This window comes from Geotrypetes seraphini, chromosome 1 (genome assembly GCF_902459505.1).
Source record: "Geotrypetes seraphini chromosome 1, aGeoSer1.1, whole genome shotgun sequence".
Classification (NCBI taxonomy): Eukaryota; Metazoa; Chordata; class Amphibia; order Gymnophiona; family Dermophiidae; genus Geotrypetes; species Geotrypetes seraphini.
In genome coordinates this window covers 81059152-81076458 of record NC_047084.1, presented here as the reverse complement: position 1 = coordinate 81076458, position 17307 = coordinate 81059152, and the positions used below count along the sequence as shown (strand labels likewise).

General features: G+C 41.1%; 1 protein-coding gene across 16 annotated transcripts in view; it reads right to left on the bottom strand.

Annotated features, from left to right (window-relative positions):
• TCF4 (transcription factor 4) overlaps positions 1-17307 on the bottom strand; it is a 901809-nt gene that overhangs the window by 110202 nt on the left and 774300 nt on the right. For all 16 annotated transcript variants that reach the window (XM_033934037.1, XM_033933979.1, XM_033934084.1 and 13 more), the window contains 3 exons: positions 11111-11178; positions 8066-8144; positions 318-394 (listed from right to left, as the gene is read on the bottom strand). In XM_033934037.1, the coding sequence (XP_033789928.1) occupies positions 318-394; positions 8066-8144; positions 11111-11178 (224 nt within the window). The remainder of the gene's footprint in view (positions 1-317; positions 395-8065; positions 8145-11110; positions 11179-17307) is intronic.

The following is a 17307-nucleotide window of genomic DNA, read 5'->3' as shown; positions in this document are numbered from 1 at the left end:
CGGTAACTGCTCCAATGCTCATAGGAATTCTATGAGCGTCAGAGCAGTTACCACCGCTGCCGGTGCTAAAAACTGCGCTATACGTTTGTAAAAGAATGGGAAAGTTATCTTAGAAGTCATTGATTTTATGTAAATTGCTCAAACATTTAGTACTGGGCAGTGTATAAAATTAATAAATCAAATCAAATCAACTGCTCTAAGTATATTATGCAATTGTAAATATAATTACAGTCCAAATCTAAGACTGAAAAACAATCATATTTCATTCACAATCACAGAGAAGTGGAGTTAGAATAAAGATGGTAATTATAACATACCAAAGAGTGCAAGGGGCCTTCATAGTTGGGAGATGAAGAAGTCTGACCTCCATTTCTAGACCAAACAGCTGTGCCTGCTAACAGTGAAAACAGAAGTCACTATAGAATTTTTGAAACAGTCACGCTCGGACACTTTATTGATGACATGATAGACATGAAAATATGAATTCCAAAACAAACATTTGGAAAACCTCTGAAACAGACAATGTATTTTTACAACAAAGTACACAGGCTTCAAGGTTCCTTCAGGCTATTTCCCCCTTCACACCTCCACTGAAATATTGTCTGTCACTTGTATAGTGAATTCATTTCATGTACTACCATTTATGTCACTTCTACAATTTAAATATCCAGTTAAAGCAGCATAGGCCATACTAAACAAAGCATAAAAAATATAAAAATAGTGCTCTGACATAAAAACAATTCAAATCAATCATCTTATGCCTTTGTTTCCCCATTCTGCTTTGACCTGATGAAAATTCAAACTCTAATGGATATGATAGCACCTTCTAAATAACATTCTTCATCCCCAAAAATCCCTTGGTTCTCACAAGAACTATCTTTCATCCGTTGCCAACTTCACTCTTCAGAACGGCGATGAAGACGATGACGTTCCCTCTCCTCCTTAAATCAATACAAAGAAAAAGTATCTCTTTATAAGCTTACCATTTAAAAAGAACCTCCCCCCTCAAAAAAAAACAAAAACACAATTCCAAACATATCACAAATGCTCAGAATACTTCTACTCTCTAAGAGATCTTACGATCACTTATCTTTCAAAACAGCCAAACAATAAACTGTGCATCTAGGCCAAAATCCTAAGATCTAGCCAATCACTGACACAATAAAATAAAAGCCATCCACAACAAACTTACCGTATTCAATTTCCGACACTTACTACTCCTAGTCCAACAAATACCTCTAATTGTTTTTCATTTAGCACTTTATTGGAATTCTCTCTCCCATCCCTTGCTGATACTGATCAGACTGAAGAGTATGAAAATGTCTAACAACCCCTCGGAAGCCTTACCACCCACTATCCTCAAAAAGCATTTTAACATTTTAGGCCCTTTTATTCAAATGATGATCACTAATAGTCTCTCCTCTGGCACAATGCTTAACCTTTGGAAATTTGCTATATTACTCCTAAAACTCAAACAATTAAACTCCTCAAACGAAGGATGTATAAACTATTGACCAATAGCTAATCTTCCTTTCATAGCAAAGCTCATGGAAAAATTTGTATTTAATCAGCTTTCCTCTTTCTTGGAAAAAATCCCCCAAATGCTCTTTATTCCGATGAAACAGGTTTCCGCCCTCACTACTCTACTGAACTTTCTCTGGTAGGCTTAACCTCTGCAATCTTATACTTCTTGGATCACCGCAAATTTGTCTTCTTAATTTCACTAGATCTTACAGCAGCCTTCGATACAATTTATTACTCTCTACTACTTCAGAGACTTCAATCATCAGGTATCTCTAGTACAGCCTTAAATTTGTTTGCCTCATAAGTTGAAAATCGATCTTATCAAGTGAGATTTGAAAAACACCGTTTCAGAAATCTTTTCTCATAAATACGGAATACCACAGGGCTCTATACTTTCACCGCTACTCTAATCTTTTCCTTGCTCCACTACTGACTCTCACTCAATCTATAGGGCTTACTGCCTTTGCCTACGCAGATGACATACAACTTTTACATCCTTCGAACCCTAAAGCTCCCAAGGATGTTCAAGAAATAAATAATATACTCAACCAAATCAGCTTATGCCTAAATGAAAACATGCTTGCTTTAAACATTCAAAAAACTAAAGGCATCCTGTTCCTCTGTACAGATAAGGAATATTTAATCAAGCCAATTTGTATTAAATCTATCCCAATCCAAATTGACATGAAGATAAAACTACTGGGAATTATCCTCGACAACAAACTTACCACGATCAGATAAGCTCGGTTGTTATGAAATGCTTCTATAAATTAAAATTAATTTGTTCAATTTCTTCTCTCCTAGAACCTCCGTCTCTCAACATTCTTATTCATTCTCTGGTCATCTCTCACCTTGATTATTGTAACTCCCTATATTAAGGTGCAACACAGAAGGAAATTCATCGATTACAAATTTTCCAAAACCCAGCAATAAAACTCATTCATAAAGCTAAAGAAATTTGACCATGTAACTCCCTTACTCTGTGATGCTCATTGGCTGCCTATCCAACAACGTATAACCTATAAAATTCTTCTTCTCACCTTTAGAACTAAGCTCACAAACACTCCAGCTTTCATCGACAAATTCCTTATCCCGGTATACTTCATCAAGAACACTTAGATCAAACCCCCAGAATTTATTAGTAATCCCCTCCATCCGCGAAATAGTTTATGATACAGTTCACAAATCGATCTTTTCAGTCATGGTCCCTTCACTTTGGAACGCAATGGCCCTGGACCTTAGACAGGAATTGTCCACGGTGAAATTCAAATCCAAACTTAAAACATTCCTATTCAACGATGCTTTCAACACTTGACAACGGTTATTTTACCTGAGGATGACAAAATTGTCCCTAACTATTGAGTTTTCCCCTCACCCTTTTCAAACTTATATATTGATGTAACTATGATCTCCTCTTTGTTTCATGCTAGTTAAGTACAGTCTCTGAAGTCCCCAATTTTATATAGCAGCTTTTATCTTTTTTTATTCTATTAATTTTATTGTAAACCATTTAGATATGTATGATAGACTGTATATCAAGAAACTATTAAATCTGAAACTTGAAAACACTGTTTCTAACCTGTAACATGTTTTTTATTGATAGCAGGTTGGACCAGGCATAGATGCAACAGCTCTCCCAGAGCTCAGCACGTAGGGTAACGTTCTGAGTATCCACAGCCCTTCTCATATTAATCTCCAGTTTGTGGTGCAATGGTTAGAGCTACAGCCTCAGCATCCTGAGGTTGTGGGTTCAAATCCCACACTGCTCCCTGGGCAAGTCACTTAATACCCCATTGCCCTAGGTGCATTAGATAGAGAGTGAGCCCTTCAGGACAGATAAGGAAAAATGCTTGAGTAAACCTGAATGTAAACCACTTAAGCCATAAATGGTATATACTACTAAAATAAACAGTTCAAGAGTAAATGTAAGTCTTGGGAAGTTGAATGGGATGCGTGCCTGATCAGTTCTGCTGTCAATAGAAGATATTTGTTATAGGTGAGCAAAATTTTTTATTTTTTTCTGTCATCAAGGCACAGGAAGCCAATTTTGATAAGGCAAGTAGGACGTTACAGGAATCATCATGTGCGACCTCTATTGAATCTGGAGTAGAGTCTTTGCTAAGTGTGTGCTGGCTGGGATAAGCACAGAGCAGAGGCCAATCTCGGGGCATTTTGACAGTCAATCCGAGGAGCGGCATCTTTGCATTTTTGTTGCAAGGTGACTCAATCCCCAGGCTACTCTATGCAAACGTATATCTAGATCACAGGTTCTCAACCCAGTCCTTGGGAAACACCAAGCCAATCAGGCTTTCAGGATACCACAAATAATATATATATATATTGATCTCATATATATATATATATATATATATATGAGATCGATTTACTTACACTGGAGGCAGTGCATGCAAATGTCTCATGCATATTTGTTGTGGATATCTTGAAAACCAAACTGGCTTGGTGTGTCCCACACACATGGGATGAGAACCTCTAACCTAGATATAATAGGGATCTATCAGAAAGCTTATATTGAACTAGTTGCCCCCAAACATACAGAGTTCAATATTCAAAGTGATTTAAGCAGGCAGGAGAGACCCCCCCCTGCCCATTTCAATTGAACTCATAGGTAGGATGCAGCTATTAAGCAGCATTTATCTGGGTAGTGGTAAAGAATATTGACATTAACTGGACAAACTAAAACTGCACAGGAGAAAGGCATCAAGGGGGCAGAGTTGGGGGGAGAACCAGTAGTTATGCAAATGTCAGAGATATTCAGCGCCAGTACCTACATAGCTAACCAGGTAGACAGGATTGCATAAAAAGTAGCCAGGTCCCAGCACTGAATGCCCAGAAAAGCCCAATGCCCAGATGAGTACTTGACCAAATCCCCCACCCCTTCATCTTCGGCCTACCTTTTGATAGCTCAGGTGGTCTAGCGGGATCCTTAGGGCAGGAGTGATGCCCACTCACTCCTGCATATCATGCCTCTGGCTTCAAAATCTCTAGACGGCAGATAAGGGCCACAGCCCATCTAGTCTGCCCACCCTAATGTCCCTCCCCTTCCTTCGCCCTGTGAATAGATCCCTCCCTTACCTTCGCCCTGTGAATAGATCCCATGTGACGATCCCATTTAAGGCCAAATGGGATCGTCACATGGGATCTATTCACAGGGCGAAGGTAGGGGAGGGATCTATTCACAGGGCGAAGGAAAGGGAGGGACATTAGGGTGGGCAGACTAGATGGGCCATGGCCCTTATCTGCTGTCTATTTCTATGTTTCTAGTCTTATGGTACTTGCTAGTACTGTGAGTCTAAAAGTCATGGCAGCCATTTTGAGTCCAGAGCCACACGATGAGCAGGAGTGAGTGAGCATTGTTGACTGTGGCCAGCTATATTAGCCCCAGATATTCAGTGATGGTCTATGTATGGGCCCCAGCACTGGATATCCAGGGCTAATTGTCCTGCTGCTAGCTGACGAAGCTTATGCAGGTAACAACTGTTACTCAGCTGTGCCCATATCTGAAAGCTTTCTGGAGCCTTCCAAGCCTCCTCCTGTCCTCCAAACAGCCCTCTTTCTATTTGCCCTTCTCTATCCCATTACATTCAGACCCCCCCCTCCTTGCCCCTGGAACTTTCCCCAACCCTCAGCTCTGGATAGGCCCCCCAGGTCTACCCTAGATCCCTGGTAATCCAGTGGGGGCAATAGGGGCGGGATCAAACCCCACTCTCTCCTGCCCCTAGCAGCAGCCTCATTGTACTACAAAATTTTCACCTCTCCTAAACTACTTGGATTAGCTATGAAAGTGCCAGCACTGAATACTGCTGGCACCCACACAACTGCTGGTTCCTCCCCAACACCGTTTTCTGTAATGCACCTGACCTGCCCACTTTTTTTAATAGCTGGTCAGAGCAGATGTCTAAAACACATCCAAAACCTGCTGTACCCAACTATATACCACCCCAATAACCTTAATGCCTGCAGGTGTCACTTATATGGCGGTACAGTAGGTTTTTGGTGGGTTTTGGAGGGCTCACATTTTCAACCACAAGTGTACTAGTTAGAGAAGGAAAGGAGCCTGGGTCCCTTTCTCACTGTACCAATCACTAAGCTACTCCAGAGACCTGCTTGCTGCTCTGTGAGAACTGGGCATAACATCTGAAGCTGTCAAACAGGCTGGTATGTACTGTTGCATTCACATCTTTGGGAGGTGGGAGGAGGTCAGCGACTACTGAGGGAGTAAGCGAGGCCATGCCTTCATGCCTCCAGTGGTCATCTGGTCAGTTTGACCACCTTTTTTTGCACATTTGTTATTGAAACAGGTCTAGCCTCAAATGTTCAAGTTTTGCCCTAGTGATGTTTTCAGCAATATTCCATTATTGCAGAAAAACATCCAAATCACAAGTCCGCCTTAATCCCATTCAAAACATATTCTCAAGTCGCCCCCTTGAGATTTAGATGACCTGTAGACAAACGGCACAGAAAACCATCTAAAAAATGTTTACTGAAAATGGCAACATGGATGTTTTAGCAAGCAAAAAGTCCAAATGCCGCTTTCTCCCCCTTTTATAGAACCGCGGAAGCATTTTTTTTTTAAGCTCAGGTCGGCACGCTGAATTCTCTGCGCTGATCCCAATGCTCATAGGAACTCTCTGAGTCTCGGAAGCAGCGCAGAGCATCCAGCATGTCAGAATGCGCTAATAAATGCTTTCATGGATTTGTAAAAGGGGGAGGGGGGATATGACATTCATTGGTTGTTGTTCTCTTTTGAAAATGAGCCTTTTGGTAGAGAATGACACGGTGACAAAATTCATCACTGTTCCCGTCCCGGCGGATAACTGCGGGAAATAATCCCATGTCATTATTTAGTGTCTATTTCAGCCTCAGTCCTTCTACACCAGCATTCTTCAAAGCAAAGCTTGCGGGTCAGTGGTTGTGGCCATTCATACTCTGATTCTTATGTGAGCCAACGATAATGAAGCCATTGTGACATCACTGCTGTGATTGGCTCTTAGGCACTGGTGGAATGAGGCATTATGACATCACAATATCTGCTCTGGATACCAGAGACTGTCATTCTATAGTGTCTGTTTCAACCTCAGTCCTTCTACACCAGCATTCTTCAAAGCAAAGCTTGCGGGTCAGTGGTTGTCGCCATTCTTACTCTGATTCTTATGTGAGCCAAGGATAATGAAGCCATTGTGACATCACTGATGTGATTGGCTCTTAGGCACTGGTGGAATGAGGCATTATGACATCACAATATCAGCTCTGGATACCAGAGACTGTCATTCTGTAGTGTCTGTTTCAACCTCAGTCCTTCTACACCAGCATTCTTCAAAGCAAAGCTTGCGGGTCAGTGGTTGTGGCCATTCATACTCTGATTCTTTCCTCTCTCCTTAAAGAATGACATGAAGATTGTTTCCCGTGGTTATCCGCGAGGATGGGAACGGTGATGAATTTTATCACCGTGTCATTCTCTACCCTGTGGTAAGAAATCTATGTGATCCATCCAGTCTGTCTAACAGTCACATTCATTATCAAGGCACTGGTGGAATGAGGCATTATGACATCACAATATCTGCTCTGGATACCAGAGACTGTCATTCTATAGTGTCTGTTTCAACCTCAGTCCTTCTACACCAGCATTCTTCAAAGCAAAGCTTGCGGGTCAGTGGTTGTCGCCATTCTTACTCTGATTCTTATGTGAGCCAAGGATAATGAAGCCATTGTGACATCACTGATGTGATTGGCTCTTAGGCACTGGTGGAATGAGGCATTATGACATCACAATATCAGCTCTGGATACCAGAGACTGTCATTCTGTAGTGTCTGTTTCAACCTCAGTCCTTCTACACCAGCATTCTTCAAAGCAAAGCTTGCGGGTCAGTGGTTGTGGCCATTCATACTCTGATTCTTTCCTCTCTCCTTAAAGAATGACATGAAGATTGTTTCCCGTGGTTATCCGCGAGGATGGGAACGGTGATGAATTTTATCACCGTGTCATTCTCTACCCTGTGGTAAGAAATCTATGTGATCCATCCAGTCTGTCTAACAGTCACATTCATTATCAAGGATAAATTGGCACCTCTCGTCTTCCCAGTATTTTGATCCACCATCAATTATCACAACTGCCAGTTACAGAATCTGATATTTACTTTGAATAGTTCACATAACAAAATATCCCCCTCCTCCCCATTAGCATTTTTTATCTCCGGCTCCGGAATTCTATGAGTGTCAGTGCTTTTACCGTTTCGGCCGGCGATAAAAAACGCTAACACGGCGTCATAAAAAAGGGGGGGGGGGGAGGGTATATGAAGGCCAGCCCATGACCATGTATCAGATATTCAAATATTTTAAGTTGCTTTAGCAAAGCCTTTCTATGGTTTTCTGTTTCTATACCTATATGATGTGTTTATAGGGCAATTCGTAGTTTGATTTAGAGTGCTGGTTCATGCATTTTGTTACAATCTCCTTGTGACAACCCCGTTCCCTTCACCTCCCATTGCCAACGAATAGGAAAATGCCATCTTAAAATGAATACCTGAGAGTGAAGGAGGAGATCCAACAGGGGTTGAAGGGTTTGATGAAAAGCTGTTGTTAGTGTGATCTGGAGAGTAAATCTTAAAAATAAATGAAATGTGATTAGCTTCAAATGGTTAAATGCTTATGCACATTAAAAAAAAAAAAAAATCATATATGGTAGATTTCTTATATCTTTGATTCACTTAGGGGGTTCTATTATCAAGCTGCGGTAGGGGTTTAACGCGCATAATACTGCGCAAACTGCCTGCCGCGCTAGCCGCTAACGCCTGCATTGAGCAGGCGTTAGTTTTTTAGCCGGCCGCGGGGGTTAGCGCGTGATGAAATGTCCGACGCGCTAACTCCGCTAGAGCGGTTTGACAAAAGGACCCCTTAATTCAAGGGCCTATTCTTCTAAATCTATTGTAGGCCCACATAAATCTGATATTTTACAGTTATATTTTATATTTATTTGATATTCTACCCATTTTTAGAAAATCAACATGGTTTATAAGTGTACAACATATAAGGGAGGCATTAAATTTATAAGAACAGTATGGCAGGTTACTGCTGGTGAAAGACCTGCTTAAAATAATAAGCTTTCACCAATAGGAGGACATTTTCTTGCACTCAGAGAATAGTTAAGCTCTGGAACGCGTTGCCAGAGGTTGTGGTAAGAGCAGATAGCGTAGCTGGTTTTAAGAAAGGTTTGGACAATTTCCTGGAGGAAAAGTCCTTAGTCTGTTATTGAGAAAGACATGGGGGGAGCCACTGCTTGCCCTGGATCAGTAGCATGGAATATTGCTACTCGTTGGGTTTTGGCCAGGTACTAGGGACCTGGATTGGCCACCGTGAGAACGGGCTACTGGGCTTGATGGACCATTGGTCTGACTCAGTAAGGCTATTCTTATGTTCTTAGGACTTAAGCTTCCTGAATGAAGTCTCACCTCTTAAATCCAGGGGAGGGCTATTCCACGGGAAGGCTGCCAAAGCACTAATCTCCCCCCCTGCTTTTATGATATCGCGTTAGGCTTTTTTATTGCCGTCTGTGGCGGTATTAGCTCTAACGCTCACAGGAATGCTATGAGCATCGGAGCTAATACCACCAGAGTCGGCGATAAAAAAGCCTAATACAGCTTTGTAAAGGGGGGGGGAGGGATTATAGAGTAGAAGCTTCAATATTGGGTTTTAACCTAATTTTCTAAAATTGGCTTCCTATATGTCTATGACTCACATATCCACTAAGGCTCCCTGCATTGATTAACTCTTGAAGCATTAATTCATATTTATAAAAACGTTTGCCACAGATACTTGGGTGGTGAGGAGTGACCTATGTGGTAGGGCTGCTGTACCTGCACCCAGAGGTTGTGGGAGCAAATCCTAGTGTCGCTCCCTGTGATCTTGGGCAAATCACTTACGCTGTGTTTTACTAAACAGCACTAGAGGTTTTTATACACAGGCTGGAGAAGTAAATGCTCTGATGCTCATAGGAATTCTGTGAGCGTCGGAGCATTTACCTCACCGGCCTGCACTAAAAACCTCTAGCATCGTTAAGTAAAAGGATCCCCTCAATCCTCCATTGCCCAAGGTACAAGTAAGTACCTGTATATATGTAAACCACTTTGAATGTGTAACCACAAAAAGGCAGTATACAAGTCCTCTTCCTTTGGGTACTCCATGATCCCCACCTCACATTTTTCATGTGTCCTTCAAATCCCCACACTAAGAATCACCTCTTCTTTTTATTTAATATAGGGATATGAGTCAGTTCATTTCAGTGGAAAATCAGAACACAGAAGAGGCAGTATCTGGCTGCCATGGGTTAAATTTGACCCAGATATGTGGAGCGGCATAATTAAAAAACTCTGTCTGTTTTGGGCCTAAGGCACTAGTTGCCCAAAGTCGGAAATGTCCAAAGTCCATTCTCGAAAAACACATCCAAAATATATATTTTTTTGAGATTCATCTACTTCTACATCCAGCCGTTTGATCATCCAGACTGCCAAGTCATCTATCTTTATAACCCATTCTCGTCCAAAAAATTGTCCAAGTCAAAAACGCCTAGAACAAGATCTTTTGGACGTAGGAGGGACCAGCAAAGTGATGGACTGTACACCCAGACATGATAACAGAGTAGTGAGGCACCTTACTCACTGCTGTGAACTTCACAAAAAGGGTGCCACATAAACATCTCACCACAACTCCCTTATAGGTCATGGTGAGCCCCCCCCCCAAAACCTACTATACCCACCTGTCTACCACCCCACTAGCCCTTATGGCTGCAGGTGCCAATTATATAGCAGTACAGTAGGGTTTGGGGTTTTTTTGGTGGGTACATGCTTCACCCAGGTCCATAAGCCATGCTGATGGATGGTGGAAAACTGAGAGTGAGCAATTTCACCACAAGCAGCGAAATTCACATTCAGACCTAATTTGCTCACTCTCAGTTTTCCACCATCCATCAGGCCCTCTGAAGAAGGCAAAGTTCCGCCGAAACACGGCCCGTGTAGGGTCCGGTTTTAATTAGCATTCTTGGGAGCAATGACTGTATTGTGAAATTGCTTTGGCATCATGTTTGTTTCTGTATATACGGTCGTTTAATTTTGATGATTTTATATGATATTTTATCCCCAATAAACTTTTGAATCTGACGACTCCTGCTGCATCCAGGGACTATTGTTCTACTTTTGTTGTTGTGGATTCGCCAATTTTCCTGTGAAACACAGGACTCCTCCTTTTTTGCTTTGTGTTTGCTCTCCTAAATAAGCTAGCTGCTGACCTGGATATTCAGTGAGAGATAGCTACCTACTGACTGCTGTGGATAGTTGAATATGTGATATTTGGCCAGCCAGGAGCTGTTCCTGGATGCCCAAATAGCGTTGACTATCAGCTGGATTCTTTATAGATCAAAGCATACCCAAGCATCCTTTCATTTCTCATTTGCCTATCACTTCACTGAGTGCCATGACTCACCACCCCCCCACCACTACACTATTGTGCACAGTTTGAAATTATTAACCGATGAAATAGAAAATGTCTATATATTCCAAAGTAAATATTTCCTTACAGACGCAAGTGCTTTTCCCAGTGCATCTCCAGTCTGTGAGCTGCCTGCTGCACTACTTCCTCTGTTTGCTGCAAAAACAAAAGCCGGAATGTTAAAATAGGCAAGAAGACTCCACACAGGTTCACTTGCACACAATCTAATGGCATTTTAATGCAGATTATTATCACATTAAGCTTGAATTAGCATTAACCCAAATATACTGTTACATCTGTACAGGCAAAGTGTAAACAACTATCCCCTCCCTTTTACAAAACCATAGTGCGGTTTTTAGCGCCAGCCATGGCGGTAACAAATCCGATGCTCTTAGAATTCTGTGGCCAGTGCTAAAAACTGTGCTACGATTTTGTAAAGGGGTGGGGGGTATATATTTTAATTATATTTGATAGAAAATACAATCATTATTAGCATCTAGATTTAATACTTGATTTGATAGTATATGCTCACATTTTCCAGTGAAGTAAAGGCAGCCTCAGGGGGGTGGGGGATGCTAATTATAGAATTAAAGCTAAAGTTTAACAAAAAATCTGAACAGAGGGCTTTTTCTCCTTCACTTCTGCTTGTTATTTAAAGCATTGTAAGCTAAGAATGAACCGTGTGTTTTTATGGCAGGGTAAGGGGCATCAAAAGGGAAGCTTTAATGGAAAATCCAGGGGTCACATGATATTTGCTTTGCAGCTGTTAAGTCTGGTTCAAATTAAGAAGGACTTGGTTACACCACTAAAATTCTGGCCAAATTATACTTCTGACCCATACCACCTGCTTTAAATACAGTTAAGAATGTTATACTTACAAGTACTGTAATAACAACAAAAGAAAGCCCAGACCAAAAAAATATAGCCTGCATGTAACAGTAACCAATAGCAGTGTAACTTCAGTGAAGATTTTGGCACAGTGAACATTTTCTAAAATCTCAGAGCTTCCGTATTTGCAGATGTAAACAACCTGCGATGGCAAAAAGGATCTTATATCAATGTATGTCTCTGAGCTTCACAGTCTAAGGGAAAATTAGGTTCTTACCTCAATAATTTTCTCTGCAGTAGAAAGGGAAAGGATTCTGGATGATAGGCTATATACCTCTTCCCTCAAACTGCTTGAAGAAAGATGGCAATCACATCTTTCAGCTCCGCCTCCTTCCCCAGTGGACTGTACTGCCACCTTTAGTTTGTACCAAAGCAGTCAATCACCACTGTAACTAAAAAAATACAAAGGAGGGGCACGGGGAACCTCCCAGCCAAATCAATTCTGTTTTGCTCTCTAATAAATATAATAAATATTAATAACTTAGGTGAAATGACCAATCCACCTGTCTGCATTCAATCAGTAATAATACAAATGGAGGACTAAAAGTCTCATCCCCATTCTAACTTCTTTGAGATCTTCCTTGTTGTTTTATTTTTCTCCGATATGTTCTTTTTTTTCTGGCAGGCAGAGGAGCAGTGCATTGGCTAGAGCACTGGGCTTGACGTCCAGGGGGACCTGGTTCAAATCCCACCGCTGCACCTTGTGACCGTGGGCAAGTCATTTTACCCTCCTTTATCTCAGGTACAAAATTAGATTGTGAGCTTGACAGGGAAATATATCTAGTGTACCTGAATGAAACTCATCTTGAGCTGCTACTGAAAGGTGTGAAGAAAAAAAATCTACATTATAATAAATGCAAATCTTGAGACAGCTGAATACATGATTTCTCTCAATTTATGGCCCAGCTGTTGTCCTGCCGGCATTCCACAATTCAATCTCTCAATGCTATCTCCACCAAAAAAGATGAGGGGTTGCTGAAAAGTTCTCAGCCCGACCAACAAAGCTGGGGCAGTTTCCATCGAGGGCTATGCCCTTAGTCTAGTGATTTTGTTTTTCCCCATATTTTCCTGATGGTATGAAAAAAGTGGAAATTCTCGACGGAGACTGGCCCAACTTTGTTGGTTGGGCTGAGACCTTTTCAGCGGCCCCTCGTATATCATGCACAGCACTCTTGTAAACAGCCTTGCAGACAATGTCAGACTACATGGGAGGACCTGCAATACAACTGCTGAACAGCCACTACAACATAGAGATACTCCTAATGAAATTAAACATTAGGAATCTAAAGACAGGCATGCTGTAGATTCATACAGCACAGAAAAATCCTTTGATGGTTGAAGACAAGAGACACCTTATGAAAAGCCATCTTTACCATAAATTTGTTCAGTCTCTTGTGTGAAAGCCACTACTTAATTTGAATAGACACCTGAAAACCTCTTTGTTGGTACAAGAATTACCGCATCTATCTCTAACAGATGTCTTATTGTCTCTTCTTCTTTCTCCTTGCCTCTTGAGTTTTTAGAGCAAAAAGAACCTAGGTATGGGCAGACAAGAAATTATATTCTCTAACTTATTTTAGAATATGTAATACCTACATGCATCTTAGAGATGCATTCCAGAATGCCCAATATCAATGATAGTTCCTTTCTCAATGCAAGAGTGTCGGAAACATTTTTTGAGGGGAATATGTTTGACTTTAGCTACTTCCTTTTTTTTTTCAAGCCCTTTTGTTCTCTCAAGCTTTTACGTAATGACTCTCTTGGGCTCTTGGGTCTACATCATGGGTGTCCAACCTGCGACCCAAGGGCTGCATGCGGCCCCGTGAAGTATTTTGTGCGGCCCCGGTCGAGGGCGATGCAGTGTTTTCCTCTGCTGGCCCCGGGTGTTTACCGTCTTGCTGGCTCCCTCCTCTGTCTTGCTGCAGCGTTTGCGTGTTTGTGCAGCACCAGAAAAAAAATTTTCAGCCATTGCGGCCCAGGGAAGCCAAAAGGTTGGACACCCCTGGTCTAGATAGTATGAACATGAGTATATAGTCTGAACACAGGATGTTTTAAGAACACAATACATAATATACTGTATATAAGTAGGATGATTGATTATGGTATAAATGTGTGCAAATGCAATAATAGTGAGTGGAAGGTAGTTTTTTGGGGTTAGGATTGTTGGGGTTAATATGGATGGGATGTAAGGGGCTTGGTAAAAGGGGTGGTTACAGCTGGCAGTAGTCAGACCTGAATGATGCCTGGGAAAAGTGAGGAAAAAGGATATAATGTGAGGAGTATCCTGATTTTGTTACCTTGTGTACGTCACCACCACGAGGGGAGGCATGACCCTCTGTCTCCACTGGGGTCAAGCTGATGATTTGTCAATATGCTTTATGATAGTACATGAAGCTAGTTTGATACCATCTAGCTAATGGTAGGGGGTAGGGAGGAGGAGGAGGAGGATGCTCTGGGTTGGATGTGTTTGGAAGAATTGACAGTGATAGTGTTCTGTTTATTATTTATATTGTGGTTAATAATACAGTTGTGGCCAATATTTTGACAGATCATGTGGATGTTTTTCCTTAAGCAAATTTGTAGTAAGTGGTGTTATGGCATTCTCTGGAGTCCTGGACTTGATATGCCACCTTTCTGTGGGTACAATCAAAGCAGTTCACATATATTCTGCTTACTCTCCAATCTTTCAGAAAAATTCCCATTTTTACTGCTTTTTTGACACCCATCGTAACCTGAGCCGATAATTTCAAAATATATATTTCAATGACATCAAGATCCTTTTCTTGGACAATTACTCCTAATACACTATACTTGCCCACATTAAATTCCATCTGCCATTTTGAAGACCAGTCCCCCTATAGAGGAAGACCCTTCTTCAGTTCCTCATACTCAACTCAAATTTTAACAGCTTTGAATAACTACTGCAAATCTGATCTTCTTACCCATTGCTCCCTTTTCCTGATCATTTATATAAATGTTAAACAGCACAAAATTCCACTCTGATTCCTATCTCGTATCAAGTTACAACTCTCAGTAGGATACTGCCTGCTATCCAGTGATTTTAAATTTCCTGAAGAGTGATTTTTGTCAAATACCGCTGACTCTTCTTTCTCCGTACATTGTACCAAAAGAGCTGTGTGGTACTGACACTTCTATTCTTGTGTTTTTCTCCTTTGCCAAAATGATCAGTTTTCTTACATTGTCCAGACTAAATGGAAATGCCATAGGCGACCACAGCCTTTTCATGCTTTACAACTCTGCTGGAGTCATGATTCCAGTGCTTTCCTTACACTGCAATATTAAGAGTGTTTACATTTCTGGTAGATGAGCCATGTTCTCTTACGGTGCTTTTCTGATATCAACAAGTCATAATCCAGCGATGAGGTACAGGCAGTCCCCAAGTTACAGACGCCTGACTTAAGTATGACTCGTACTTAAGAACACGGTTGGGGCTTCATTTGATTTCACTGAGCAATATGTCCAGTGGCATAGACTCCTACACTTGTCCTGCAATAGATTCAGGAATGATGCACGGTCACATTAAGAACAGTGTGTGGTTGTGCATGTTGTACCTTAGAGGGAACACTGGAGGGTACAGTTGACCCTTTTGTCAGCTGGGAGCAGAGGTAAGCAGCAAGAACCTTAAAATCTACAAATTCTGAGTTACATACAAATCTGACTTAAGAACAACTTAAAAAAACATAACTCGTGCTTAACCTGTGGACTGCCTATATATAGCTACTGTAACTCCAGTTCTATTCTCCTGAAGTTGCATGTCTGCTTTACCATGTTTTGTATGCTGGTTGTTATCCATCTGGTCTCGTATGGTCCATTAATATTTGCTGTAATAATCAGTCTTTCATTTTGATGTTTGAGTTCACATCTCCTTCGCCATTCTTGTGTCATGTTTTGATCTGCTTCCGATTGCTAAAGAAACTCTGTATTTGCTGCCTTATTTGAACTTTTGCCAATTGTTTTTCCTTGTTTCCTGATAGAATTCTTTTGAAAGAGTTTTTTTCTAAGCCTTGTTTTGCAAATTCTGCTACTTTTTTTTCTTCATGTGTGCTGGTGGATTTTCACTCATTCCTTCTGTTCATCAGAATACTTGTCCAAGGATGGAGGCCCCTGTGTAACTGATCTGTAAAACTATTGTGAAACCAAGGCCTCCGAGGAAATAACAATATTGAGACAGTTACATATTGAAATGCACATTATACGAACATGTCATTAGAAGTGAAAGTAACAAGCAAATTTAATACAAAAAAACAGACACATTCTCCATAATCTTTAGCATATGCTGCATTAAATCTGTTTAAACAAATGGTGCTGAATCTGGGAAAACATACTGTTAATATATGGCAAAAAATCAAGCATTATTTACAGTCAAACCTGATATCTTCCAGATCTATTTCATACCGAGTTGATCAATTTTTTTGTGTGAGAGAGAGAAGATGGGGTCAATTCCCTCTTGATACTGGGAACTTTAAGAGTTCATTAGATGTTCCATTTAGATCAGGGGTCTCAAAGTCCCTCCTTGAGGGCCGCAATCCAGTCGGGTTTTCAGGATTTCCCCAATGAATATGCATGAGATCTATGTGCATGCACTGCTTTCAATGCATATTCATTGGGGAAATCCTGAAAACCCGACTGGATTGAGGCCCTCAAGGAGGGACTTTGAGATCCCTGATTTAGATGTATGGAATTTGCAGCATTAAAGGTTATGCTCCAGTGCTTATAATTGCAGATATGTACAACGATGTAGGCAAAATTTATTGTGACAACCAAAGTATATTAAAAACCTTTTTACCAAACAAGGGACCCAACACGGTCCGTGTTTCGGACAACCTTCATCAGGGGTCTAGCGAGATTTTACAATATCTAGTGACCCTCGGCGTGACACATTATCCGTTTGTTTTTACTGTATATTTCACTACAATTTTTTGTGACATGTTTTTTCCCTTTTCTACCATGGACCCCTGATGAAGGTTGTCCGAAACATGGACCATGTTGGGTCCCTTGTTTGGTAAAAAGATTTTTAATATACTTTGGTTGTCACAATAAATTTTGCCTACATCGTTGTACATATCTGCAGTTTTGGTTTGTTTGTTCCTGGTTGGTTTTTTTCACTGCAGACAAGGTTGGAACCCCCCCCCCCCCCTTTTTCCTCTTGGTTCTGTTGCCCAGTACTTATAATTGCCACGCTTTGTCTTTTTGCAAGAAAGCTGTGGGTTTGATATTTAGCCAGTGGTAGACAGCAGGGTTTTTTGGGATGCTGCCAGCTTTATCCATCAATATTCAAACAGGTACATGACCAGGTAAAAAGTAAGGGGGTCATAATCAAAAAAACTAAAACATCCAAAAAATGCTTGTCGGCACTTGGACATCGTAATCGCTGGG